Raw genomic sequence first — 27,908 nt, forward strand, 5'->3', positions numbered from 1 at the left:
CTCCCTCTGCTCCCTTCCCAGCCTCCTGTGGCCTCTGGTCCCTCAGGTTCCCTGAAAACCCCTCTGATGGGCTCTTAAGGTCATTCTCATCCACCCACATGTCGGCCCCGCCCCCCACGGTAGAGGCCCTGTGTCTGGACACGGGCTGTTTATCGTGAATCTGTGCAAGCTGCGGTCTCGCCCAGGCACGGCTGTGCACACTCTGACCACCTGGCCCCATGCCCCATGCCCGGCACGTGGTCAGCGATTATGTTAGCTGTTATTGTTATTATAATTATTATTATCATTAGCTATTAGCTGCTGCTGGGATAGTCACATGACCCTTCCCACTGTGCCCGCTGCTTCCCCATTTCGGTTTCCGGTCCTGTAGTCCCCTGGAGACACCTCCTCTCCCTTGGTATAGATCAGTGTTTCACAGCTTTGTCTCTTATCACCACCCTCCCAGGAAGCCTTTGTGGACAGGTTTTGTTTTCAGTTGTCCTCCTCCCGCATGCAACTGTAACACCCAGGATATCTCTGTTCATGTGCTGTGGCCCTTGGAGGGCCGCCTGCCACTGCAATAGCCACGATTTTCAATTCTCAAGAACCATCGTTTTACCCACCCCCGCCCAGGGACCGTATCACCCCCCGGGGGAAGGCACGGTCTAAATCAGCGGTTCTCCACCAAGGGCCAGCTTTGTTCCCTTCCCCTCCCCCCAGGGACATTTGGTGATACCTGATGTTTTCGGCCATCAGAACTTGGGGGAGGTGGCAGGCACCACGGGCATCTGCTGGGCAGAGGCCAAGGATGCTGCTACACATCCTACAAGAGGACAGCCCTTCCCCCCACAGCAAGGAACGGCCTAGCCCCAGATGTCCCTGGTGTCCAGGGGAGAACTTCTGTTCTAATGGATGACCCTAGGAGACGGCTCAGGGCACAAAGCTTTCCTAGGTTTAAACTTCTGCTAGCGTCTGGCTGGCTTTCACAGACAGAAGGGCCTTTCTTAGGATCCACACAGTGACGTGGTGATGAGTCGAGGACAAGGCTGGCCTCCTGGAGGTTCTGGCCCAGACCACACTTCCATGGCCCATGAGGCCCCCAGGCCCTGGAGAGCCCCAAATTCTGGTTCCTCCTGCCCAAGCCGTTGTCTCCCAGAGACTCACAGAGTCTGACTGTCACAGGGTAGCAACAGCCTTTAAAGAAAAGAAAGCAAAACCCCTAAGCACACTTCCTCCCGGTTTTCCCAGTGCGGTCAGGCCAGGCTGCCTCCTCTCAGCCCTGTCTCTACCCAAGTGCGCTACGGAGCCTCTGGTTCCTCCTTCACGGACTTCTCATGAACTCAGGATAAAGTCCCCAGTGTGCCAGGTGTCCTACAAGGCCACGCAAGGCCTGGCCCCTTCCTGCTTTTCCAGATTCGTCGCTCTCGGCCTGATCCTCCGGCTTAGTTATACGGGCCTCCCCCAAGGCCTGGAGCCCCAGGAACCCCCTTTTGTCTCTGGAGCTGCAGGCGCCATCTGTCCTGCTCTCTGTCCGGACCATTCTTGGCTGCTCTCTGCTCTCCCCCTTCCCCTTTAGGTCGGGCTTTGTTACCGCTCCTGAGAGAGGTCCTCCCTGAGCACAGATGTCCCCGGCCCACCAGCCTGTCCTTTCGCACAGCACTCAACCCTCCCCCTTCCCGTCATTTATCCCAACGCATTACTGTCTCTTCGTGGGTCATTAACACGGATCCCTCAGCCAGACCGTCAGCTCCGCGCCGTGGGAGACAGCAGCCCGGGCCATCGCACAGCACACACTTAGCACTTGCTACACGGACCGAACTCTAGGCATTTCCCTCGGATTCTGTTCACCTCTAGTTGCAAGCTAAAGTAGTTCTAGAAAGTTGGTTGAGGTACCTCCCTTCCTCAGATGTATCTCCCAGGATTTTCTGCCTTAAATCTACTAAATTAAAAAAAAGAATAAATAGGCTCCAAACAAACCAAAAGTCCCGCTGGAGACAAGAAAATCACCACCCACCGCAGAGAAAAGACACGACAAACACAGCTGCAGGGACTCCACGTGTGTGAGACCCACACGCACGCTCCGTGTCCTCCACGCCCGTGCCCGCCGACAGAAGCCCGTTGTGAGCCACGGTCCGTGAAGGACACAGTCCGCTGCTTCTGGGGGAGTCGGCCGGTGTTTCTCGGAGAGACAAGCCCCTTCCAGAATGTGGATTTGCTCCTGCCTTCCGAAGCACAGAACTACATCTCCCTCCGAGTGAGAAACGGAGCTGCGGTACCGTGCGCAGGGGACCGTGAGGAAAGGGGAGTCCAGGCCAAGCACAGAGGGGCCTGGGGGCAGAACACCGCGGTAGTCCGGAAGCACTGGTTCCTGCAATGGAGACAGTCTTCACCGTGGCCACCAGGAGACCACTTCCGGTCTCCTCACCTCGGCAACGCTCTGCATCCATGCAGGAACTCACGTCTGGGCTCAGCCGCGTGGCTGTTGTCATAGGCCATCAGTGCGACTCCTCTAGGCCAGCAACCTCCTCCTCTGTAGGCTTGACACAACACTTGGCTCACGCTCTTGCCCACAGGACTCAGAATGGTTTACTGGACAGAATTTAATGCCTCCTCTGTTGCGGGACCAGACCGTGGTTGCAAGAACTGAATGTGGCAGCAAAGACGCCCCCAAAAGGAAGAAATCCCATAAAGGAGATGGCAGAATTATAAGGGGAAGGGAGGAAGGAAGGACGGTCCCTGTCCCCTGCGCCCCACCCTTACATGGAGGTGTCTAATCTACCCAAGCTGGGGGTGGGACATTCTCCAATGCGCAGGTTGAATTTTCCCCAAATTGCTGTGATGATCTTTCCCATTCCACGTGTGCTTTTGTAATGTGGCCCTGACATCCTGCCCATCAAGAAGTGGGGTCTCTGTCTCCTTTTCCTGAACCCAGGGCTTCCCTTGAATTGTGATGATAGTAGAAATGACACTATGTGACTTGGGTGGCAAGGTCAGAGGTGACACAATGATACAACTTCCACCTGGTTCTTTAAAGATGCTCTTGGAATCCAGCCACCACGATGCCAAACTGCCCAAGTTAGCCCACCCCAGAGACCACCTGGGGAGGCCGCATGGAAGTGTTCTACTTGGGAGTGGAGCTCAGGTTCCAGTTGACAGCCAAGATCAGCTGCCAGACATGCCAGTGGACATTCCAGAAGATTCCAACTCCCACCCTTTAAGTTCTTCCAGCTGATGCCCCAGACAGCATGGAACAGAGGCGGTCTTAGTTTCCTTGGATTGCTGTAACGAAGACCTCACACTGGGGGTTGAAAACAACAGACATGTATTGACTCAGAGTTCTGGAGACGAAAAGCCCAAGATCAAGCTACTGGCAGGGTCACGCTCTCTCTGAAACTGTAGGGGAGGATCCTCCCTTGCTTCATGGCAGCTTCTGGGGGTGGCCGTCAAGCCCTGGGACTCCCTGGCATCCCTCGGTTTGTAGCTGCAGCACTCCAGAGGCTTCCTGGGTGGCCACACGGCGTTCTCCCTGTGTGTCTGTGTGGTCCCTTTCCACCAGAACAGCAATCTTATGGGATTGGGGTGAGCCCGAAGACCCTACTTCCACATAAGATCACACTCACAGGTCCCGGGAGTTAGGACCTCAACCTATCTCTGTGTGTATGTGGGGGGGTGGGGGACGCAATTCCTCTGCTACACACTGTACCTTGTCTGAATTCCCGATGCGCGGAAGAGGTAATAAGATGACCGCTGCTATTTTAAGCCATCAGTTTGGGGCTATTTGTCACACGCCTAGAATGTGAACATCAACCAATTCTCTTGAACCCATCTACCTCTTCTGTCGTCTGGTTCTCAAGAAATTGTGCCTTGCACACTCTCCGGCCTGGGTGCAGCTCTCCTCCCACGTCGACAGCCGTCCTGCAGTCACAGCTGCTGGTTCTTCAGGTGGCCGAGCATCCTTGGAGGGACCCCCACCCCGCAGAGCAGGCTTCAAGCCTGTCCCTGTGCTCTCGAACTCTGGCAGGCCACCCTCATTGGTCCCAGACCCACGGCATGCCTCTGGGATGACTCTCCCTTGAGAATGTCCTTAAGAAGGAGCTCCAAGTGTATCATAACCATTCCAAGCCCAAAGAACTGGCTGATTTTCTGGGTGAGAAAAAAAGGAGACCTTAAGGGGGGAAAAGGGAAAACGATAGCTTTTCACTGGAAGTGCCCGTTTCTTTGGCGTCTTTGACACCAACAGGATGGACCTTTATGGTTCCCTACATGGCTGTCCTTGTAGGTGGAACGGAGTCTAAACACAAGTTTTGGAAAACACGCGAGGTCCTAATTCTTTCCCTTCCCATCACATCGAGCAAATGCGGAGTTACATTTCTAAGTTCGAGTATTTTAAAATTTATGGAGTTGTCAAATGCACAATATATTTCCCATTTAGATTTTCAAAAGAATAGAGAATTAATTACAAAACAGGCAGACGGGAAGCCGTTTCATACTCTGTGAGATAGAGAGTGGTTCCATGAGGCCGTCACCGGAAGGTCCGTACACGGCATCGTGCGTACGAATGGACAGCGGCTTCGATGTCGAGGGTCACTGTTGACAAATCCATCTGCCATGTTTCCACGGACACTTCTCTTCCCCAAACTGAGTCATCGGAACACGAACCTCCACAGTAACACAAGTCATTCCTGACACAGTTTTCGTGCTGAGCCTGACTGTGTGTAATCCTTAGGAAATGACCTTCCAGGACAAATGGTTTCAATTAGGGACAGCCTCCAGCACAAAATTTCCAGACCCAGAATATGATAAAGAGAGGGCCGAGACACATTCATGCTTGAACGTGGATTCCTCAGTGGGGACCACAGCCAAGGGAAGGGTCCCCGTGAGGGCGGCCAGCTCAGCCAGCCCACCCGAGCAGCGTGCTGTAGAATGCATGGAGAAGCCAGCCCAGGGGTCTGGGGCCCACCTGTCTCAGGTTCCCCTCCAGGACTTCTCTCCGCAATGCTTACCCCATCAGCCATCACTCCTTCCTCTGCTCATCCTGGAACTCCAGTTCTCTGGCTATAGCCTCCAGGCCCGATTCCTGTCCCTCTTCCCAACCTCCTCATTTTCATGATTACTCAGACTCTCTTCCCACTGCCCACTTCCCTGGCTATGGAAGCATCCAGATTTCCAGGCACAAGCAGCCTCAGTCCCATAGACCCCCAAGCACTACTGCCTGGAGTCTTATCAAAGGAAAAAAGGGATAAAACACGGACAGTTCCCAGATAGGCTCTTCTCCAGTAAGCCCAAGGACAGATGCCAAGGATGGACAACACGGGTCTGCCCAAAAGGCGATCCACAGGACAGCAAATATCTGACAGACCCCAAGTGGTCAGCCACTTTCCCGTGAAAGCTGTGAAATGTCAGCATCCGCGGGGGTCTCAAGCCTGGGTGCATCTGGTGCCCATGCATTTGCACATATCCACCCAACCATGGCATCCAGACCCGAACGCAGTGGCTCAGCACCCTTGGGGCTATCCCCTGTGGCATGGCATGTGACAAGCCCACATGGTACAGGGAACAAAACAGGGACATCCCAAACAGGATAGGGGCAGTCTGACTCCCACCCCCTCTTCTGCGGAAGTGACAGAAAATGGCAACAAACACATCGGGCCAGGATGCCACTTTCCGGTCCCCTGCCCCAGAGACACAGAGCTATAACTCACCCACATCACCGAGTCTCTCAACTGGAGAGGATGGTGTAAATTCAGGTTCACATTTATAGGAATCAAATTATTGCTTTATTCCCAGGGAGATGAATGAGAGTGACAGACTTTTCGGAGTTGTAAAAATAGATGGATGCTTCCTATAAAATAACTCACAGACGCCTACAATAATTTACAATAGATCTGGCAGGCTGGAAGCAGGCAAGTGGAATTCCAGACAGAGTACCACACCGTTTTCCAGTGGTAGAGTAAATGGTTTGGCTATTATGATAATACATTTCAACACGGCAAATATATCTCCCCTTAATAGAAATACATTAGACACCATTTATAACAATATCAACATCGCGGTTCTGTTTCTTGAACTATAACTTAGACATAAATATAACACAATTTATGGATGGGGAAATCCAATTTCATGCTGTTTCAAACACATTTTTGTTTATTATATAACTACCCTTCTCTATATATGAGATAGCGCATTACATGAAATAGATGTATGGGCCTGAGATCTGTGTGTCTACATCGGAATTATGAACATCGTATCTACTACAAATGGAATTACTCTATGATCTGTCTTCTGTACGAGCACCTACTCTATGATGACACCCGTGTGTAATTTGCAGTTTGCACAGCTGCCCAGAGGCTGAGGTGTCCGGGATGCATAAGGACACCAGGTAGCAGGTGAGCAAAGCCCCAGGGGGCTTTAGAGTCAGGCAGATTGGGGTTGAGTCCTGGCTCTTCTGTTTATTAGCTCCAAGATCTCTGACAAATCACTTGGCTTCTGCCAACCCTCGTATCATCTGTAGAATGGAATCGATGATGACTGATTCACAGGAATGCCGGGACGACTGAACAATCTTTTGTTTATAAAGTGTTGAGCACAGTGTTCACGCCAGTCAACAGGAGATATTATTTTGAAGTGCCTCCCTCTCCTGTGTCAATTTATTCATTTTTTAAAAAAATATTTTATTAATTTATTGACACAGAAAGAGAGAGAGATCACAAGCAGGCAGAGGCAGGCAGAGAGAGAGGGAAGCAGGCTCCCCGCTGAGCAGAGAGCCCGATGCGGGGCTCGATCCCAGGACCCTGAGATCATGACCTGAGTCGAAGGCAGAGGCTTAACCCACTGAGCCCCCCAGGCGCCCCTCCTGTGTCAATTTAATGACAGCTGCAGGAACCACCCTCACACTTACTATCCACTCGCTTCTCTTCTTAAGCACCCAGTGTAGACTGTGGTGGCAAAAAGTACCACACGATGAAAGACACAGACAAGGCCTGTGAGCTCTTCTCCCTTCTGTTCTCTGCTCCCTCTACCCCCTGATGACAGTGATGCTCTCTTCCTACTTTTTAGAGTTCTGGGGGTCGTTTGAGCCCCTCTATGGGCTATTTCTCCTCCCGGGCTTAGTTTTGGCACGTGATAATTTAATTTAGCTTTGACAATCAACCAGATGCTTTGGGGGAGGGAGGGATAATTTTTTTGGCGGGGGGGGGAGGGATTATTTTATTCTTATGCCTGGCAGTTCTTGATTTTTTTTCCCAATGTTCTAGCAACAACAACAATAATAATAGTAATTACAGAGCCTCCACCTAATTAGATCCAGAAGCGAAGCCATAATGAAGGGTTGTGAGATGAAGCCCTGGAGCCCAGTGTGAGTCTGTTCATTGCTCTCCCTACCCCCTCTTGCACTCTCTCTCTCAAATAAAATCTCTTCCTGGTGATGGGTACTAAGAAGGACATGTTTTGTGATAAGCACTAGGTATTTTACACAACTAATTAATCATTGAACACTATATCAGATACTAATGAGGTACTGCATGTTGACTAATTGAACATAATAATTAAAATAAAATAAAATAAAATAAAACAGGAGGTCAGAAGGAGACATAAAAAGTGTTTGGTGCAGAAGGTATGTCCTATGGTGAGTGCTGTGAAGTGTATAAATCTGGTGATTCACAGACCTGTACCCCTGAGGCTAATAATATATGATATGTTAATAAAAAATAAAAAATTAAAAAAAGAAATCAAAGTGAATAAAATTGGATACATTACAAAAAGTGTTTGTGTACATTGCTATGACCTATGGTACTGCCCCAATTTCCCATGAGTATTTATGTCAGTTTTATTCATAACTGTCAAAACTTGGAAGCAACCAAGAGGTGCCTCAGTAGGTAAAAGAATAAGTAAATGGTGGTACATCCGGACAATGGACTATTATTCAGCTGCACTAGGAAGCCATGTAAGGACGTGTAGAAAGCCTAAATGCATATGGCTGAGGGAACGACACCAATCTGAAAAGGCGATACATTGCACCATTCCAACTATATGACATTCTGCAAAAGGAACGACCGTGAAACAAAGTAAAAAGGTCAGTGGTTGCTTGGGGTTGGGGTTAAGAATGAATAGGCAGTAAACAAAGAGGATTTTTAGGGCAACGAAAATACTCTGTATGATGCCGAATGATGGATACAAGTCAGTATCCATTGTCCAAACCCGTAAGACATACACCAAGAGTAAACAGTAACATCGACTTTGGGTAACAATGACAGATCAGCACAGGCTCATCAAATGTAACAAATGCACCACCCTGGTCAGGGTTGCGGATAATGGGAGAGGCTCTGGATGTGTGGGGGCAGTGGGGTATGGAAAATCTCGGTACTTTTCTGTCAGTTTTACTCTGAAATTGCTCTAAGAAATTTTTTAAAGCCAAAAATTTAGGTCACATGATTTTAATCACCTGACTTGTAAACACCAACAGAGAAAAGAAAGTGAGCTTCATTGTCCATTGCTACATAGTTCTAACATCCTGTATCAAGAATGTGATATAACCACACAGAGAAAATTACTTCAAATAACTAAATCATAGAGCAATGACTACATAGCTCCAGTGGAATTCATCTTGAAGATAAAACTAACCACAAAGAAGTATTAAATTTTATTAACTAGGTAGCTGGCATTCTTATTTTGGAACCATTATTTACATAGTTGTAAAATCATGCAAAGAAGAAATTCCATCATAGGAACCTAGTCTTTCAGTAAAAGATAAGTATAAAATCAAAGAAGTAAAAATCCTGTAATCACAAACTCAAAACAGAAATGTTAGTGTGAAATAATGATATGCATTTCTCTGTCCACAAAGCTCAATATGACCTAGCTTTGCTAGTGAAAAAGCAACATAGTGACAATCCAAGAGCAACGGGCACCCTGATGGAAGAGACTTTGGTCTCTAAAGTTTTACTGTTTCCCATTAGAAGGAACTAGGGCTTCTTGGAGAAATGGCTGATCCTAAGTCAGGGATAGGAAATACACAAATGAGACCAAAACCTCCTATGACAGAAAGCAAGAAAGCTCTGCAAAGTGGGTGTTCAAATCTCTTGCTATTTCTTTATTCCTGATTTTTAGGATTTATCATATATAACTGTGATAAAATTCCTTGGTCAGATATACACACTGTGAATATTTTCCCCAGTGTGTTGATGTGCTTATACAGTTTTAATGGTATACTTTGATTAGCCGAAATTTTAAATTTTGATGAAGTCTCTTGTGTCCATTCTGAAACAGTCCTGCCTACCTCAATATATCCTCTTACATTTTCCGTAGGGGCTTTATGGATCAAAGACCTACAGGTAAAAGCTAGAACCCATAAAGCTTCTAGAAGAAAACAGGAAAAGATGGATAGACAAACCATAGACTGGAGAAAAATATTCATAGTACGTATCTATGAAAATAGTATCCAGTACACACATAACGAGTCTCTAAAAGTCAACAACAAAATCACACAGTATTTTAAAAATGGGCAAAAGTAGATTAAGGCGGGCATGTGACATGATGAGCCACCGGGTGTTATAGGCAACTGATAAACTGTTGAACACTACATCTGAAACTAATGATGTACTGTATGTTGGCTAATTGCATTTAAATTAAAAAAAAATCTACAGATTATCCAAAAAGCGCAAGAAAGGGTGTTCAGTGTCATCAGCCATGAAGGAAATATAAATTGAAACGACACAGAGGTACCACTTCAAACCTACGAGATTTGTTAAAAGAAATACTGACAATCCCAAATACAGGTAAAGATACCAAACTCCTGGGACTCTCCCAATGCTGGTGAGAGTAGAAAAGGATACTTTGAAGGCCCATTTGGTGGTTTCTTAAAAAGTTAAACATACGTCTTCCCCATATTCTAGCTGTTCGATCTCGAGGTATTTACCCAAGAGAAACCAAAACGTATGTCCAAAAATGACTTTTCCGTGAATACTCCTAACAGTTGCAAACTGGAAACCACCCAACTATTCCTTCAGCAGGAAAATGAATGAACAAATCTATCCTATATTCACACAGTAGCGTACGTCTCAGCAATAAGAAAGGAGGAGTTGCTGACACATACAGCAAGAAGGAGGAACGTGAAACACATTACTTGTGCCGGAAGAGTAAAGTATCTGAGATATGATTCCCTTTATGTAAAGTTCTAAGACAGAAACAAGTCATCAGAAATCAGAAAATGCTTGCCTGGAAGTGGTGGTGGGGGGTAGTAGCAGGAAAGGACAGCAAAGGGGCCAAGAGGGAGTTTTCAGGCAACGGAAATGTTCGAGTCATGTTTTGGGAGGTGACGATAGGGATGCGTATAACTGAACTATATCACACTGAAGAATAAAACCCTGTGTCCTTTATGGTATTGAATAATACCTCAACAAAAACTCTTATATAATGGGCAAATGAATCAATAATGACTGTCACGGATTTAGACACATAAAATACACATTTCCAAAAAAAACTGTGAGTCCATAATATTACTAGGGGGGAAAGACCCCATTGGTCATCTTTGGAGGTGGTTATGGCAACAATTCCTTTTTCTAAAAATGTTTAAATGAAAGGAAAGAACTAGCATTTATCCCACCTCCCCTGTTTGAACCGTATTTCAGAGTATCCACATAGTTGATGAGGGAAAGTTCCTTTATAATAGGTGAGTTCCAGCTTATAAATGCAGAATTAATGTAGAGTTCAAAATCACCATTTCGTAGGCCTTAATGAAATAATGGATCCAGGCAATGATCATTAGTGGCTGCTAAAACCTTCAGGGGCAAGGTTGATGAGGAGCTTCCGTAATGGACAAGTTCATGACAACACATGAACCCGCTGCTGAAACTTAATCTCACAAAGTGTGAAACACCAGATGCTGTGTATCTCCTGATGTGATGTGATAGGAAGTTTGCAGCATGACTGGAAGCACTCTTACTGAGAAGGAAAGACGGGAGGGTGGGAAGGAAGAAGGAAGGAAGCCAAGTCCAGTAAATTTTCTAGGTCTAATTACAGTAGACCTAGTAGACTAATTATAGTGGTTCTTCTCCCTTATCCCCAGGGGATATAGTCCAAGATCTTCCGTGGGTGCATGAAATTGCAGATTGTACTGAACCCTAGATAGACTGTGTTTTTGTTCTATGCAAACATACCTATGATGAGGTTCAATTTAAAAATTAGGCATAGTAAGAGATTAACAAGAATAACTACTAATAAAATTGAACAATTATAACACCCTGTAATAAAAGCTATGCAAGCATGGTTTCTCTCTTTCTCAAAATATATGATTGTCCTGCACTCATCCTTCCTTCCTGTGATGATGTGAGATGATAAGATGCCTACGTGATAAGACAACGTGAGATGAGTGTTAGAGGGCACGGTGATGTAGTGTTAGGCTGCTATTGACCTCCTGAGGGCAGTAAGTCAGGAAGATCACCTCTTCCGGACCACCGTGGACCATGAGTAGAGGAATCCCTAGGAAGTGATACTGCAGATAAGGGGGGGCTATAGCCCAGCACAGAGAACATGAGTAGAAGGGATGCATCAAAGACATCAAGAAGAATCAATCCGCTCAGAATCCAGATGGTGCAAAACTTCACTGGACAATGACTCTTCAACAACGAATGGCGTGAGAATAATAACGGTGGGGGATGATACAGATCAAAAGGCATTTAAGAAACCTATGAGCCAAATACGATGTGTGGATGATGTTTGGATCCTTATTTGAAGAAAGCAACTGTACATGCGTGTGCATGTGCGTGTGCGTTGTGTGTGTGTGCGTGTGTGCTTGTGCACAAGTATGGACAGAGAGATTGCACAGAATTTTGAGAAATGTTTTTGAGAAACATGGTCTGGGTATTGAATTTTACCAAGTGTAAGTGTATGTTGCGCCTATGCTGGAGAAAGCCTTTCTACGTTAGCAACGTGTTCTCGAGTTTTTACAGCTGGGACGGTAGGCCGTCTAGGGATATACTTTCGGAATGCTGAGGGGTCGTAGCTGGAGAACACGTAGCAAGATGCTGATATTTGGTGAAACTGAACGATTAGTACGTTTGGACTCGTTAGACTGTTCCATTTTGGTGTATGTTTCAAATTCTCCATAATAAAATGTTGAATTAAAATACAAGAAATTAACATAAAATGGAATGACTGAATTCTTCATTCTCCAAAAAGCAAGAGGGGAAAAAAATGGCAAGAGACAAAGTAAGCAAAGCCCTCGTCCACTCAGGATGGGATTCCCAGGCCACACAAAATCAGCGCTAAAGTTTTAGGATCTCTGTGGAGGCCATTTTATTCCACAACTGACGTCACATGCTGGCCATCCGTGGAAGGTCTCTTGAGCAAGATTTGTGTGGTGTGGGGGTCTGTGTGTGTGTGTGTGTGCATGCACACATTTGTGTGTTTTTTCACATTCTACATATATGAGCTTATTTTGTCTTTAAGGGGATGGCAATACATTTCAATAAAGAGAGCAAAATGGCCCTGCTATCTAATGCCATGAACAGTTTAACTTCCACTTGCTCTTTCCATGTCCTACAAAGCACCATTCTGCACCGTGGTGAGAACATCCCTTAGCAGTGAGGGCTAGAAGAGGAAGGTGTCACTGCAGGTTTTCAGTCTTTACAGGTGGGTGGTTCATCAGCTGCTGTTCTGACGGGGACTTTGGGGGAACCTCACCCTCTCCTTTCGGGAAGTGTCATAGAAACGAACAGGAGAACACAGTGGGGCTGGACGGGCAGCCAGGAAACTCACATACTTGTGTGCAACTGAAGCAGGGAGCAGAGCTATGAAAATTGTAAACGTATTTTAAAAAACGAAAATCTTTTCCCAAAAATAAGCAGCAAAAGAGATGAAGCGTTCTCAGTTAAGAAAAAATCTTTTCATGTGTCTGTTGGCCATCTGTATGTCTTCTTTAGAAAACATCCATTCAGGTCCTCTGCTCATTTTTAATCAGATTATTTGCTTTTTTGGTATTGAGTTGTCTGAGTTCTTTATATCCTGTGGATAGTAGCCTCTTACTGGGTACGTCATTTGAAAATATCTCCTCCCATTCAGTAGGCTCTTGTCGTTTGCAACAACATGGGTGACTAGACAGCAGGGCGCTGAGTGAAATACGTCAGTCAGAGAAAGACAAATACCATACGATTTCATGCAAATGTAGAATTTATAAAACAAAACAAACAAAAATTAAAAAAGAGACAAACAAAAAACAAGACTCTCAGATATAGAGAACAGACTAGTGGTTGCCAGAGGGAAGGCGAGGGGTGGGATGGATGGAATAGACACAGGGGATGAAGAGTATGTTAATTATATTTTGATAAAACAATAATGACAATAATGCTATTTTCCTAACTCTTCCATAGGCCACTGGCTCGAACCATAAAAGGAGTCCCCATGCCCTAGCTCGTTTAAGTCACTCCAAGCCCTCGGCACCACAGTCCAGCAGACCCTGAGTGGAAGAGTGAACACTCAGCCCTTGCCCTGGAACCCTCCACCTCCTCGCGCTCTTGGCTGGGACTCCATCCTACTCCTATATTCCCTTTGACATCTCACTGCCAGGTCACAGAGAACTGCTACTCCTCGACCCCCGTGTTTTTGAAATGGAAGTCCTCGAGTCCCCACCTACAGACCCTCCTCCGTGCCAGTGTTCACTAAGTGAGACTACCCAGTTGCTGGGAAAGATGGGAAGCATCCTTCACGCCCACTTCTCATTCATTCCTCATATCCAGTCACCGAGCAGGGGCCGGTAAGTCACACCTCCTGAATGGCGCTCGTCTCCACCCCTCCTCTCCATGCCTCCCGAAAGACCAACGTCAGGTACCCACATACGCTCCTCTCTCCGCTGCCACAAGCTCACTCTCTTGGTTTTGCTCTTATTCTGGCCCACTTCTCAGTCTCCTCTCCAGTCGCTCCTTTCACACCCTAAATGTTGCCTTTCTTTGGACTTCTGTCTTGTCCTTTCTTCTCCTTTCTCTACACAACCTCTTCCCTCTCAAGACTTCAGATATGATCTATGGACCAAAGATGCCCAAGCCTACTTCAGGCCTGGGCCTCTCTCCTTAGCTCAATCCCTACACAGCCAACTTCCTGCTGGATACACTTGGGTGTTTCAGAGACTAAACCTTCTCCCAAACCTCCTCCAGTGGTTTCCTTATCTCAGAGCAGCACCAGCATTTCTTAGTTGCTCCAGCTACTAATATGGGAGTTGGTCTTGACCTCCCCACTTCCCACCATTCCTTTCATATGATCAGTCTTCCTCATACACTGTCTCTTCTACTTCCTGAATTTGTCCATGTCTCTTCCACTGTCCCAACCATAGTCCACGTTCTCTCACTAAGGTTTCCTTCCTCTGAGTCTCCTCAGCTTTATAATCCACTTTCCACGTGCTAGTCGTAATGATCCTTGATTTTAAAAAAAGGAAAAGCCAGATAACCTCACTTCCCTTAAATCTCTTCAAAGGAGCTGGGTGATGGGTACATGGGACTACACACACACACATATACACACACGCATGCACATACACATCCGTGTGTGTGTGTGTATAATATATATTATATATATGCATATACATATACACATATATATATGTGTGTATATATATATATATATATATATATATATCTTTTATTTTTCAAAATGTGCATAGTGGTCCTTAAGGAAAAGCCAAATTCTTGTTTACAAGTCCTCCATAACCCAAGCCCCAAACCACATCCAACATGTTTCCCTCTTCCTTTCTCTGTTCCAGACATCTGGAACTCCTGTAGTTTCCAGAATATTTCCCTCTCAGAATTCCAATCCTTTGCACATACCATTCTCTCTGCCTGAAATATTTTTCTCTGTTGAGACACCTTATTGAGATATGACTGACATACAAAAAGCTGTCCTTATTTAATGCATACACCTTGATAAATCTAAAGATATGTATACATCTGTGGAACCATCACCACAATCTATGTATTACATATCCATCACTTCCAAAAATCTCCTCCCGTGCTCTTTATATATATTATTTCTACTATTATTTTTATTATTTCGTGGTAAGAACACTTAAATCATATGATCATCTTAACAGATACAGAAAAAAACACTTGACAAAACTCAACATCTGTTTATGATAAAAAACCTAAACAAATTAGGCATAGAAGAGGTGTACCTCAATATAATAAAGCCCACATATGATAAGCCCAGAGCTATTATCATACGCAATAGTGAAAGGCTGAAATACTTTCTTGTAAGATCAGAAATAAGGCAAGTGTTTTCACTTTCATCACTCCTATTCAACTACTGAAAGTCCTTGCCAGAGCCATCAGTCAGGAAAAAGAAATACAAGGCATCAAAACTGAAATGGAAGTAGTAAAATTTTCCCTATTTGCAGATGACATGATTTTATATAGAAAAAATATAAAGACTCCATCAAAAAACTGTTAGATCTAATCAGTGAATTCAGTAAAGTTCCAGGATACAAAATTAACATATAAAAATCAGTAGCATTGCTATACACTAACAATGAGTTATCTGAAAAAAGAAATAAAGAAAATGATCCCATTTACAACAGCATCAAAAACAAGAAAATACTTAGGAATAAACTTAACCAAGGTAGTGAAAGATTTCTACTCTGACAACTGTAAGACACTGATGGAGGAAACGAATGAAGACACAGATAAATGAAAATATATCCTATGTTCATGGATTGAAAGAATTCGTACTGTTAAAATATTCATACTACCAAAAGCCAGCTATAGATTCAATGTAATATCTATCAAGATTCCCAAGGTATTTTTTGCAGAAGTACAAAAAACAATTCCAAAATTTATATGAAACTACAAAAGGCCCCAAATAGCCAAAGCCATCCTGAGAAGAAAATACAAAGAGAGAGCATTACGTTTCCTGATTTCAAGCTATACTATAAAACCATAGCAACCAAAATGTGTGACAGAGGCATAAAAACAGACAGACAGATCTACAGAACAGACTGGGAGCCCAGAAATAAACCCCAACATATACTCAACTAATACTGGACAAGGGAGGCAAGAGTACTCAAAAGAGAGAAGACACTCTCTTAAACAGATGGTACTGGGAAAATTAGATACTCACACGTAACAGAAAGAAACTAGACCCCTGCTTTACACTGCTCACAAAATTAATGCAAAATGGGTTAAAGACTTAAATATAAGACCTGGAGCCATGAAACTTCTAGAAGAAAACAGAAAAGAAATTCCTTAGCATGGGTCTTGGTGATGATTTCTTGGACATCAAAAGCAACAGCAACACAACAGGAAATAAACGAGTGGGACCATATCTAACTAAAAAGCTTCTGTATGGCAAAATAAACAATCAACAAAGTGAAAAGACAACTTAGGGAATGGGAACAATATTTGCAAACTACATATCCTGATGAGGGGTTAACATCCACATTTATAAAGAACTGATACAACTCAAAACGGAAAAAGTCAGTAAGTAGGCAAAAGACCTAAACAGACCTAAACATGTCTCCAAAGAAGACACAGGAAAGGCCAACAGGGACATGAAGTGATGATCCACATCACTAGTCATTAGGGAAATGAAACCACAAGGACCTGTCACCTCATGCCCGTTAAAATACTCATCACCAAGAAGACAAGAAAAAGGATCCCTTCTGCACCATTGGTAGGAATGTAAATTAGTGAGCCCAGTAAGGAAAAGGATGGAGGAGCCTCAAAAAAATTAAGACTCGAACTACCAAATGATCCAGCAGTTCCACTTTGGGGAAACTATCCAAATGAAATGAAAATGCTAACTTCAGGAGATATATGCCTGTCCATGTTCATAGAAGCATTACTTACAATAGCCAGGACATGGAAATCACCCAAGTATTCATCAACAGGTAACCGAACAAAGAAACTGATCACATATACATAATGGAATATTGTTCAGCCATGAAAAATGAGGAAATCCTGCTATTTGTGGCAACATGAGAGCATTAAATACCCTGAGAACAGTATGTGACATAAGTCAGAGAAAGGCAAATGTTGCATGATCTCACTTGTATGCAAAATCTAAAAATAAACAAACTCTAAGGACAAAAGATCAGATTTGTGGTCAGCCGAGGCAGGGAAGGGGGAGGAGGAGAAAGGAGGTGAAAGGGTAAGAACTTCCAGTGACAAGATATACGTGCATTAGGGAGGTCATATACAGCATGGGGACCACAGTTAACACTGTTCTAGGATTTGTATGAAAGTTGTTAAGGGAGTAAATCCCCAGAGCTCTCATCACAAGGGATTTTTTTTTTCACTTTCTCTTTATTGTCCCTATAAGAGATGCTAACTAAACTTGCCGCAGTAACCATGTCACGATACGTATAATTCTAACCATCACGCTGCACGACTTAAGTTTACACAGGGACGTGTGTCAGTTATATCTCAATAAAATAAACTAATTAATAAAAAAGCACAACACAAGATCTAGCCTGTTGGCAGAGGTTGAAGTACACAACACAGGCATTTTGCTGTTCAGGGGATCGCTAGGACTTACTCATGTCATCGAACTGAAACTTCCTGGAACAGCCTTACTCCCACACTCCACACCCATACCTTCTCTGCCTATTTAAATTCACTTTATTTTTAAAGTCTTAAACATCATTCCCTTCGGGAGGCTCTTCCCAGCTCCCCAGGCTAAGTCATATTCCCTTGTCAGATTCTCCCACAGCGTCCTCCTAGCCTGTCTTTTCATACTGATCACACTGGTAGTTATAGAATGGTTTTTGTGCCTGACTATAAATTTCATGGAAGTAGAAGCTACGTCAGTCACTGTGGTGCCCCAGTGACATCCTGCTAGAGCACAGAAGGCACTCAATGTGCCCCCTTTCTACTCAAAAGCATTCCATGCTTTTGGAACTGCTGGCCACCTATAACAAATGCATCTTGATCAAAGACCAGTGCGTGAAACCCCAAGGCCAACCCTATCCCCAAATGCCCAGGAGCTTCCCCCTGAATTTGATCACAGACATACTTGAATCCTGCACAAGGAAGATATTCACATGGCCAGATACCAATGCCTGTAGGGGAGGGAGAACCAAAGACTCCTATAATCTAAAGACTAGGGTAACTGAACAGAGCTGGTGGTCTGGTTTCTCTCCCCACACGTTTATCCAAATCACAACATCCACCAGATGGGACAGACGAGCCCAAGAATTCCAAATGGAAGACGAAAGTCACAAGAAGCTTCTGGATATCAGACCTCTGGATAGCAAGGGTCTCAGAGAGGGAAGGGGGAATTCTGATGGTAAAGAGGGGTGCTGGAAGACGAGTCCCGCATGGATGGAGAAGTGCCTGGGGTGGGGGTCACGGCACCAGTCACAGCTGGTCTTGACCCAAGACATCCACCTTCTCCTGCCCTCAGACATTAGCACTCATGGTCCTCAGACTTTCGGACTCAGTCTGGGACTGTATGTATATCAGCTCCCAGTTCTCAGGCCTTCAGAGTTGGGCTGAATTATACCACCAGCTTCACGGAGACAAGAGACAAGGTGGAAAGCAAAACTGTGAGTTTTGCTCACACTGAGACCAGTGTGAGTGGGATATTCCATGTTCATGCGGGGGACTGGGGCTTTGGTGACCCCAGACAGCCTATAGCTGCTCAATGACCCCTTTGAAGGAGGCTACCCTTCAGATCTGCTGCCGTCATTACCCTAATTGGCTCAGGAACTATGAGGGTAACCTGGGTAAGTTGGGTAACCCTGCAGGCTTCCAGTGTCTTGAACTCGAGTGTCCTGGGCTGGGCAAGATGGCAGGGATGCCACCCTGGGGCCCACTTGGGTCATGAGAATGGCATCCAAACACCTTAGGAAAATGGTGTGGCCCAGGGACACCAGGCACTATGCAACCAGCCACTGTGGCAGCCAGATCAAACTCTGCCATTTACGCACATTTTTGTTACTATGAGCAAATTCAAATACACACATCCTTTGCCCATGGCTCACCATGATATGAGTCTGAAACTTAGCAGCCACTGTCATGGAGCTGCACCAAGGGGAAGGTCCCAGGGCTCGAGTGGGCAAGAAGGTTATCACCTAGTGCCTCCGCACGCCCTCTAGTTTGCAGACCTGTGTCGCGCATCATCGGTCTCACAAATATTTACTAAAACGTACACACATGGTCCTTGAGGTACCCGATCACGCAAAGAGGTTTTCTGAGAGTCTGAGGGCCTCATAACGTCCTTGTCTTGTCCATCTTGAGGCACGGCTGTCCGACAGGATTCGGTAGACCTGGGTGTCACCCTTTTCTACAAGGCTCCAGAAAAGATTGTATCACTTCTTCCTGGAGAAGTTGCTAGATTAGAGAGGTCTGAAGGCATGTGATTTTACACCACTTCAAAGTAACCTATCAGGTCTGCTCTCCTTGGAGAATTTTTTTTTTCTCTCTTCCCATTTGGACATGTTACAATGATACGCCTTGTTAATAGTTTCTGATTAATGTCACTCAGAACAAGACGAAACCTCTCATTTCTGATCTCATTTATTTTCTCAGTCCTGACGAGCCCCACTCCCTGCGCCTGGACGGACCGTTCTGGTCACAGGGAAGCCGCCTTTCACCCGAGCAATGGCCAAGGAGTCAACCCCGCTGGTGTTTTTCCCCGAACCACAGTAAGACTTTGCATTTTTATTCTTGTGACACATCTTTACTCACTGAGGATGGAAATAAAAAGTAACAAAAAAACGTCAAAGAAGAGTTAGAAAGATTGCAGATGGACCCATTTCTTGGTGAAAAAAATCCACAAAGATAGTGTTCTCATATTAGAATCTTCCTACATAACTACAACATTAGATTTTGGGTCATTTCTTCTTTTAAAAAAAGGTTTTATTTATTTGAGAGAGAGAGAGAGAGAGAGAGAGCATGGGTGGGGGGAAGGGCAGAGGGAGTGGGAGAAACAGGCCCCCCAGTGAACAGGGAGCCCCATGTTGGGCTCGATCCCAAGACCCTAGGATCAAGACCTGAGCTGAAGGCAGATGCTTAAACCCCTGAGCCACCCAGGTGCCCCAATTGTGCATAATTTCTTATAGATTAGTTTGCATAATTGTATATGTGGACGCTCTATGAAAATTATGTGTGTGTGTGTGTGTGTATTAAATAAAGTTCTGGGTTTTTTTCAAGCAACAGGGATGGCTTTCTTGACAATGTATTTATTGTTCATCTAATGCTTGCTCTGGGTGGCACTAAACGGCCACAGAATGAAAGAACCAATACAGTTTGTAACATGTGGATCACTTCACATAAGGGAGCCTTGTCATCAGAAACCCTGCAGTCCCCTGGTCTGTACACCTGCTCGTGAAGGTCATGAGGAAGGGGGGTGCTGATACCGAGGGGACCCAGGCTGTCTGGGCCGGGCAGAGGGAGAAGGGCCCCCGTGGGCCTGCGGTGGCTGTGAGCGACACCCGGGGAAGGCCTTGAAAGCTGTGGATCCTCACCTGAGTTGCTTTCTGAGGAAAGGTGTGTCCTTGCCAGGAGGCAGGCTGAGGTCGGGCTGCAGACTGGTGGCTCTCAAGCCTGGGTGTGCGACAGAATCACCCGGGAGGCTTGTTAAAATACAAGTCACCGAACTGCAGCCCAGAGCGTCCAATTCAGTAGGTGGGAAACGGGCCCGAGAATCTGCACTGTGACCAGTTCCCAGAAGATGCTGATGCGGCTGGTCAGGGACGGGCCGCTGACCCCTCAGAAGCTCCCACAGCCGTAAGCAGAGCACAGCTGGGAGCGGAAGGGAAGCCGGGACCGGGGGCGGCATCCCCCCAACCGCCCGCTCTGGCTGCTCGAAAGGCGCCTGCGCAGCAGAACGCGCTGGGCGCTGGGCCGGCTGGTGGCACACGGGCTGTGCTCTGCCGGGCTCTGCTTCGGGCCGGAAGCCGATGGGGCCCCGGCCCCCCTTCATGGGGGAGCCGCCACACAGGACCGTCACCCCCATCAGCACCAGGCCTGGCGGCGCTCCACGCACGGACCTTTGCAGGATCCAAGATGCGGCAAAGCAAATGTCCTTGCAAGTGTGGGGAGACCAACATCTCAGCGAGCCTCGGCACTGGATTCTGCCGTCACAGCCTCCGTCTTCCCTGGAACACAGTGGGCAACGGCAGTCGAATCTGGGAGCCTCTCCTGACCTCACAGCCCGGGACCCGACCTGTGCCCCCGGCTCCACGGGGCAGAGCTCCGCCGTCATCCGCTGCCCTCCTCTGTGGTGACGTCTTACTCCTCACGGGCTTCCTTCTAACAGCAGACAGAGACCGCCAAGTCTCTCTGCTCTGAACAAACAAAACTTCACTCTGTCCACACAGGGCTTCCGCGAGCTGCTCCTCTCACAGGCGGCGGCCCGGAGCTCTCACAGGTGCCCACAGACGTGCATTCAGGCATGAATGCAGTAACGGGCACCCAAGGAACACGTGCCGAGCGTGGCTCTGCACGCTTGGGACACAGAGGGGAGCACATCAAAGATCTGGGCCCCGAAAGCTTGCGATCAGTGAGGGCAGGGTGGAGAAAAACGACACACAATAAACACGTCAGTGCTGTGCCGTGCCAGGCTCAGTGAGAACCCGGAGAAAAGAGGAGGCAGCTGAACAGCCCAAGGACAGAGGGAGGAGAGAGCAAGGTGGGGCTAAGTTACAGGCCAAGTTCAAGACGCCGGGTCCAGATCTTCTCCTTCTGTTAAATCCAAACGTATGAATGACACGAATCTTCACTAGAATAACATATGCGCGGGCTTTTTAATTACGGGGCTTTACAAAGAAACCTTATGCAAATCCCATCCAGGAAAGAGCCCGGCCTGACACTGACAGGAGCGGAAGGGCTGGCAATCTTCGGAAGGGAGTGATGTGAGGAGACGGGGACGGCCTCACTGTCCCCTTCCGCTCATGCGGCCCTGAGGGCCATCGCAGGCACGATGCCTTTCATTCCACAACGGGGGTCAAGGGTCGATGAGGGGCTGACGGAAGGTACGGAGCAGTGAGGGAGGGATCCACGAGCGAGACAGGACGCAAAAGCAGCAGCCTTGATTAGGGTAGGAGATCGGCACTGGGAGTCTGCTTGATAGGACAGAAACGAGACGTGGCGGGGGAAGGCAAAAGAAATTCAGTGAATTTTAAACCTTACAGTTGTGTCCTGAGTGGCTTCCAACAAGCCTGCTTCCCAGGGGCTCGGGTATGCAAAGGTTCAGGACAAAGGGCAATGGACACAGAGGCCCCAGCTGGGGGTCTCCCCAGCACCCACCCTTTGCGGTGTGGACAAGACGTACCAGTGAAGTGCTTACTGAGTCTTCAAGGAACTCCCCTGCCCCCGCGCCAACTCCTGGCTACGGTTAATTTATCTCAACTCTATAACAACGAGGTTGGAATGCATCAACGTGGCCAACTTGCATTTTCTTCTACGCTGCCATTCACGTCTTCAAACAAAATCTTAAGCAGAACACAGTACAATGGACCCTCAGACAACATGGGGGCTTAGGGCGCTGACCACCGGCGTGCAGTCAGCAATCCACGTGGAACTCTTGACTTTCCAAAAACTCAACTACTCCGAGCCCACGGCTGCGGGCCAGAAGCCTCAGCGATACCGTAAAGAGCCGACGAACACGTATTTTCTATGTTGTGTATATCACGTACTGTATTCTTACGGTAGAGTAAGCTAGAGAAAAACACGTGATTAAGGAGATCATAAGGCAGAGAAAATACATGTACGACACTGTCCATTCCGCATGTGAGTGAACCCGTGCGGTTCAACCCGCGGGGAGGGTCAGCCACCTACACGCCATCTAACGGTGACGCCGACCGGGGCTGAGGGCCCAGCGAGAGGACCATCCTGCGGCTTCCTCCTTCCCCTTCACCGTCCTCCTTCTTGGGAGCATTTCTAAAGGAAGGGTCCCACAGGATATGGTCCTTCTGGCTTCCAGCCTCTTAACGATTCCCTGATGCACACAAATCGTCAAAACGCGTACCGTGGAAATACTCACGAAGGAGATAACCTACTCTGAAGAACACGTTAAGGAAAGAAGAAAAGCTGGGTGGAAATGGGAACCGAATTCTCTGGCTCACGTCACCAAAGCATGAGACATGGTTCAACCTTTGCCGAAGGGAAAGCCCAGGGTCCCCTGCCTAAAGAGGGTGACAAGCCACTGGCACATTTTCAGGAGTGGGGACGGGTGACTGCTTCTACCGCTCGCCAGTAAGGAAACTTTAAATACACATTAAGGATGACCAGGCGGCTCGGCTCACGGACAAGAACAAAGCAGGAGGCAGGGATGCCGCGCACAAACCTTGATTCCGAGTTCGATATTTTCTCCCCCGTACACATCCATGCCAGGGTCCAGCAGACCTATTTCCCCGAAGAACTTCCTGTTGACCACGAAGGAGCAGCCAATCATGGCGGGCGTCCTGCGGGGGAGAGGACAGGTTAGAGTCGGCTGACGGGCCTACGACTCCGGCGCAGGACGAAGGAAATCCCGCCGTCTGCAGCCCCCGCGGGCCTTGCGAAGTCAGAGAGAGACAAGCACTGCATGTTCTCAGTCACACGCGGCGTCTAGAAGAGCCGGACTCAGAAACAGAGGAGGATGCTGGCTACCGGGGCTTCGGGGCTGGGGGCTGGGGGCTGGGGGCTGCTGGTCGCGGGGTCTGAATGGACAGTGTGAAGGTCCGTGCGCTCTGGAGGTCACGCGCACAGCCAGGTCATCATCGCCAGGAGACCGCACCGCGTTCTTCGCGCTGGGAGACCGGCTCCTAAATGCTTTCACTCCGCGGGAAAGACCATTATGTGAGGGAAGGTGTTAGCGGTACGCTGCGGCGGCGGCGGCGATCACACGGCCGTAGGAAACGTACCAAGTCAACAGGTTACACCCACTGTTAGGTGCCAATTATCAATTTTTAAAAATTATTTATTTAATTATCAATTCTTTTTTTTTTTAAAAGAAGGAGCTAAAGCCACTAAGGGGACATGCCAGCAGCCCCTCGGCAAGCCCCGCCCCGACAGGTACAGGGTTTCACTCCGGCACATTGAGGCACGTCCCCGAAGTTCCCATCTGGCGCCCGCACACGCTCCCCAAGCTCTGTTTCGGCTTTGGGCTGGTTAGGGTGCCCGGGGCATCTAGCGGCAGCCGGGCTTCTGGGAGCTTACACAGGACGGTCTCCTGTGACCCGTGGGGTCTGCAAACACGGGCCGGTTCTCGTGGCACGTCAGGCAACAGCTGTGTGACGCGATGAGCATCTGGGACAGTCGCAGAGAAGCGCAGACGCAGGGACCAGGACGGGAGACGACTCATCCAGGAGACCAGCAGCGCCCGGGACACACCGCCTCAGCCTGCCGCGGAGGGTGCCAGCGGGAGAGATGACAAGTCCTGGCAGCGGGCGCCCGGGTGGCTCAGTGCGTCCAGTGTCTGCCTGTGGCTCGGGTCGTGACCCCAGGATCGAGCCCCGCGTCGGGCTCCCTGCTCGGCTGCTCGGTGGGAAGACTGCGACTCCCTCTGCCTGCCGCCCGCCCGCCACTCCCCTGCTCTCTCTCTCTCTGACAAATAAACAAACAGAATCTTAAAATACTACGAAGAAGGAGAATCGGCAGGGTGGCCTGCGACCGGTAAGTCGGAAACAACGATGAATGCTTCAGTCTTGGATGCGTGAAGCCGTGATGATCTCTTCCAGCCGCACGTGGGCCACGCGCACAAGTTGGCTCAGTGAAAACCGGGGGCAAAACCCCCCGAAGCAAAGCCTCAGGGACGACCCCACAGAGCCGTCGGGAGGCGATACCGGACCAGCGCCCAGTGCAGCTTCGCCTGAAGCCCAGCCGCGCATTTCTGAGGAGTGACAGCAGCCGCGTTGGACCGAGGCCGCGGAGTTCGGGCGCCCTGAGTCGCGGCGGGGGGGCTCAGCACCCCCAGACTCCGGTCCACTCCGCGCTCCCGAGAAGGCTTCCTGCAGGAGCCCGTGCCCTGGCTGCCGACGGCCAGAAACGCCGGTGAGATGCTCTCTGGGGAGAAGAGATGGAAGGAAGCCAGGGACACCTGCCTGGGGCCTGCGGGAAGCGGTTCATGGGGTGAAACTCCCTCGAGCTGCACCGTGACCCTCCATGTTAGAGCCTCGTTTGCTCCTGATCTGGAGTCCTCGGCCCCATGCGGGAGGGAGCGGAGGGGCACACTGGAAACACCCGCGCTCGGCGCTGATGGCAGCAGTCCGAACGCTGGTGTTGCCAGGCAGACCCACACTTGCGTGATGTTAACGGAAGGTTCTGGATACCGAGTATCGCTGTGCAGAGAAGTGCACCGTGCACAGAGCAAGGGCTCAATGAAGACGGCTCCCCGGCCCTGTCGCTGGGAAGCCCTCCGAAATCCCATACAGCCACAGCCCCGGACACGGGGGGCGGCCCTCCACAGGTGTCGCACGGGCCGCACCAGGGAGGGGAGGCCCTCAGCCTGATGACCCTCTCCTCCCAGCCCTGCGGCCCTCAGAGACAGGCGGCTGACCCTAGCATGGAAAAGCACGGTGTGAGCCCACCACCTCCCACCCCCGCCCCAGCCTAGACTAACCGAACTAGGAATGAGCACCAGACCCAAACTGGGTCAATCGAATCACGTTTTTCCTGAAACTCGAAGTCAGGAGGATTCTGGAAGCGAGAACCACATGGCCCCCTTCATCTGTAGGGCTCAGGGCGCCATTTTGGGGAGGCTACGTCGGCCCCGTGTGCAAGTGCACGACTGTGCCAAGGAAGGGAGCAGAGGCACGGTGCTGGTGAGAGGCCGTGGTGAGGGGCAGCCTGGTGACTCTGGCCTCCCATCAGCTGACAGGCCCAGCTCTCCCTTCCGCCCCCCAAGGTCACGCAGGAGCCCCCCGAGTCTTGGTGTTCTATCCTTGACTGAAACCAGTGGAATAAGTCTCTGTTCTTGGCAACCAAGCGGCGATAAGGACACACACTCCCTCCTCCTCGTGATCGGGGGAAGGACGGTGTGTTCTCACGCAGCCAGCGGAGCAAACTGCAGGGAAGCCTCATTCTGCGGGAGCTCGGCACCAGGGTCCACCCACGTGATGGAGAAACACCAGCCACGGGAGATGACATGGACCTGTGGAGGAGGGGGGATGGAGCAGCACAAGGAGCACCTCGGTTTTCTTGAGGGCAAGTACTGAGCACCTCCGGAAAGGTGCGCTGGAACAGTCCCCTGACGGCCTATGCTCAGCACCCAGAAATTCCCCACAGTAACATTCACGTGCAGTTAAGGTCCTGCCCCCAGACACTGTGCTTTCCAGCCCCTCTCGGGCAAGCGAGGCTGATGCAGTCAGACGGCAGCGGCAGGCCGCACACACTCTCGGAGGGGTGACTGGGATGAAAGGGTGTTTCTCGGAGACTGGCTCGGGGCCCATCTGCACCAGCATCACCGGGATGGTCTTTGGAAAATGCAGACTCCTGACTGCGGCCCAGAACCATGGAACCAGGTTTCCGGGGACGGGACTCGGGAACTTGGGTCTGTACCAGCAAATCCGTCCTACGGAGGCATCTGCCCTCAACTGGCCAGGTGCCCGAGGGCAGAGAAGGTTCCCCCGGGAGCTGGGGCCTTGCTGGCCCAGAGCAGGCTGCCTACTGGGGACAAAGGAGGGAAAGTAACACAGCCAGGGGACGGCCCCCGTGGGGAAGGGCTCCGTGATGTCTCAGGGACACACTGGTTGAACTGGCCAGAACCCAGGACAGCAGGGAGGTGTCCTGCAGCCCAGGCTGACCAGGAGGGGCGTGGAAGAGAGAAGAGGAGGAGAAGGAGGAGAGATGGAGAGAGGAAGGGAGGGAGGGAGAGGAAGTGGTGGAGGCTGAAGAGGATGGGGAGGAGGGGGCGGGGCTTCAAAGCAGGAAGCCTTCCCTGTCAAGGAGGGCACACGGGCTGCTTGTTCCTTCCAGACCCCTCTCGGATCGCCCTTTGGGAAACATCCGGGCCTGTCAAGCAGCGTGGAATTCCAGCAGAACTGGCTTTATCTGGGTGAGGTTTTTGCCTGCAGTGGCGAGGAGACGAATTCACAGCAGGAGCTGCCCCGGGTCCCCCCTGTGCTGGTCACAGCAGGATCCGCCCGGGGTCCCCTGTGCTGGTCAGTTTAGCACATTCAACTCGGTTCCCTCCCGGGAGCCCTTGGACTCCTCACCAGGGAACACAGCAGTCCCCAAGGGCCCCTCGCTGGAACAGGCCGTAGCATGGAGGACACGGGACAAACTTGTGACCATTCCTGTCGGTGGCCTGCGAGAAGGTCCCCTAAAGGCCGCAGGGATCCCCGGCCACAGTGTCAAGAAGGAGGAACGCACCATTCTGTGTCTCGGCTCTCCCGTGAGGTGGCCCCTGACAGGGACAGTGGCAAAGAGAGGCGGGCACCGACCTGGAGATCGGCCCCGGGAGGGGCCTCCCTGCTGAACCAAGACTCCAAGGGCCACAGGAGCAGGGCTCCGCAGCCCTAGGGTCCCGGCAGGCTCCCGCGCAGAACCGGGGAACGCGGAGACTGAATTAACACACGGGTCCCCCCTGCCGTCCTGGCTAGGCCGGCCAGCATTTCCGCTGGTCAGGGGGACGACTGCTTCGCCTTCTGGAACTGTCGGACTGGACTGGTAAGGAGCCTCTCTGCTCGGGGAGGAGCGGGTCTCCGGCACCACCTCCCAGCTCGCCCTAGTGGCCAAGTCGCGGGGGGCAGGGTTGGCCAGACCCGCCTCAGCCAAGCTCTGACCCCCGCTTTCCGGCCGGTCTCCCCACCCCCTGCCCCGCCGCGGGCGCCCGGGGCTGCCGAGACCCTGGAACTGGAGCCTACAGCTCGTTGCTCAAACCGCACGGCGGTTAGCACCGTTACTGCAAACATTTCAATTCAAAATCATTCAAAAACGATAATCATATTAAGGGATCTGCCAAAGTCTAACAGCTCTATTACAGAGGAGAAGAACAGAAATTAAAAATAATCACTTTTATTGTTTCTG

General features: G+C 49.2%; 1 protein-coding gene across 1 annotated transcript in view; it reads right to left on the reverse strand.

The window, feature by feature from the left end:
• The window catches only part of GALNT17 (polypeptide N-acetylgalactosaminyltransferase 17), a 429,917-nt gene that overhangs the window by 83,875 nt on the left and 318,134 nt on the right, over positions 1–27,908 (reverse strand). The window contains exon 6 of the mRNA XM_032872378.1: positions 23,245–23,362. Coding sequence (XP_032728269.1) covers positions 23,245–23,362 — 118 coding nt within the window. The remainder of the gene's footprint in view (positions 1–23,244; positions 23,363–27,908) is intronic.

The sequence above is a fragment of the Lontra canadensis genome, unplaced genomic scaffold (genome assembly GCF_010015895.1).
Source record: "Lontra canadensis isolate GAN:19392208 unplaced genomic scaffold, GSC_riverotter_1.0 scaffold45, whole genome shotgun sequence".
Lineage (NCBI taxonomy): Eukaryota > Metazoa > Chordata > Mammalia > Carnivora > Mustelidae > Lontra > Lontra canadensis.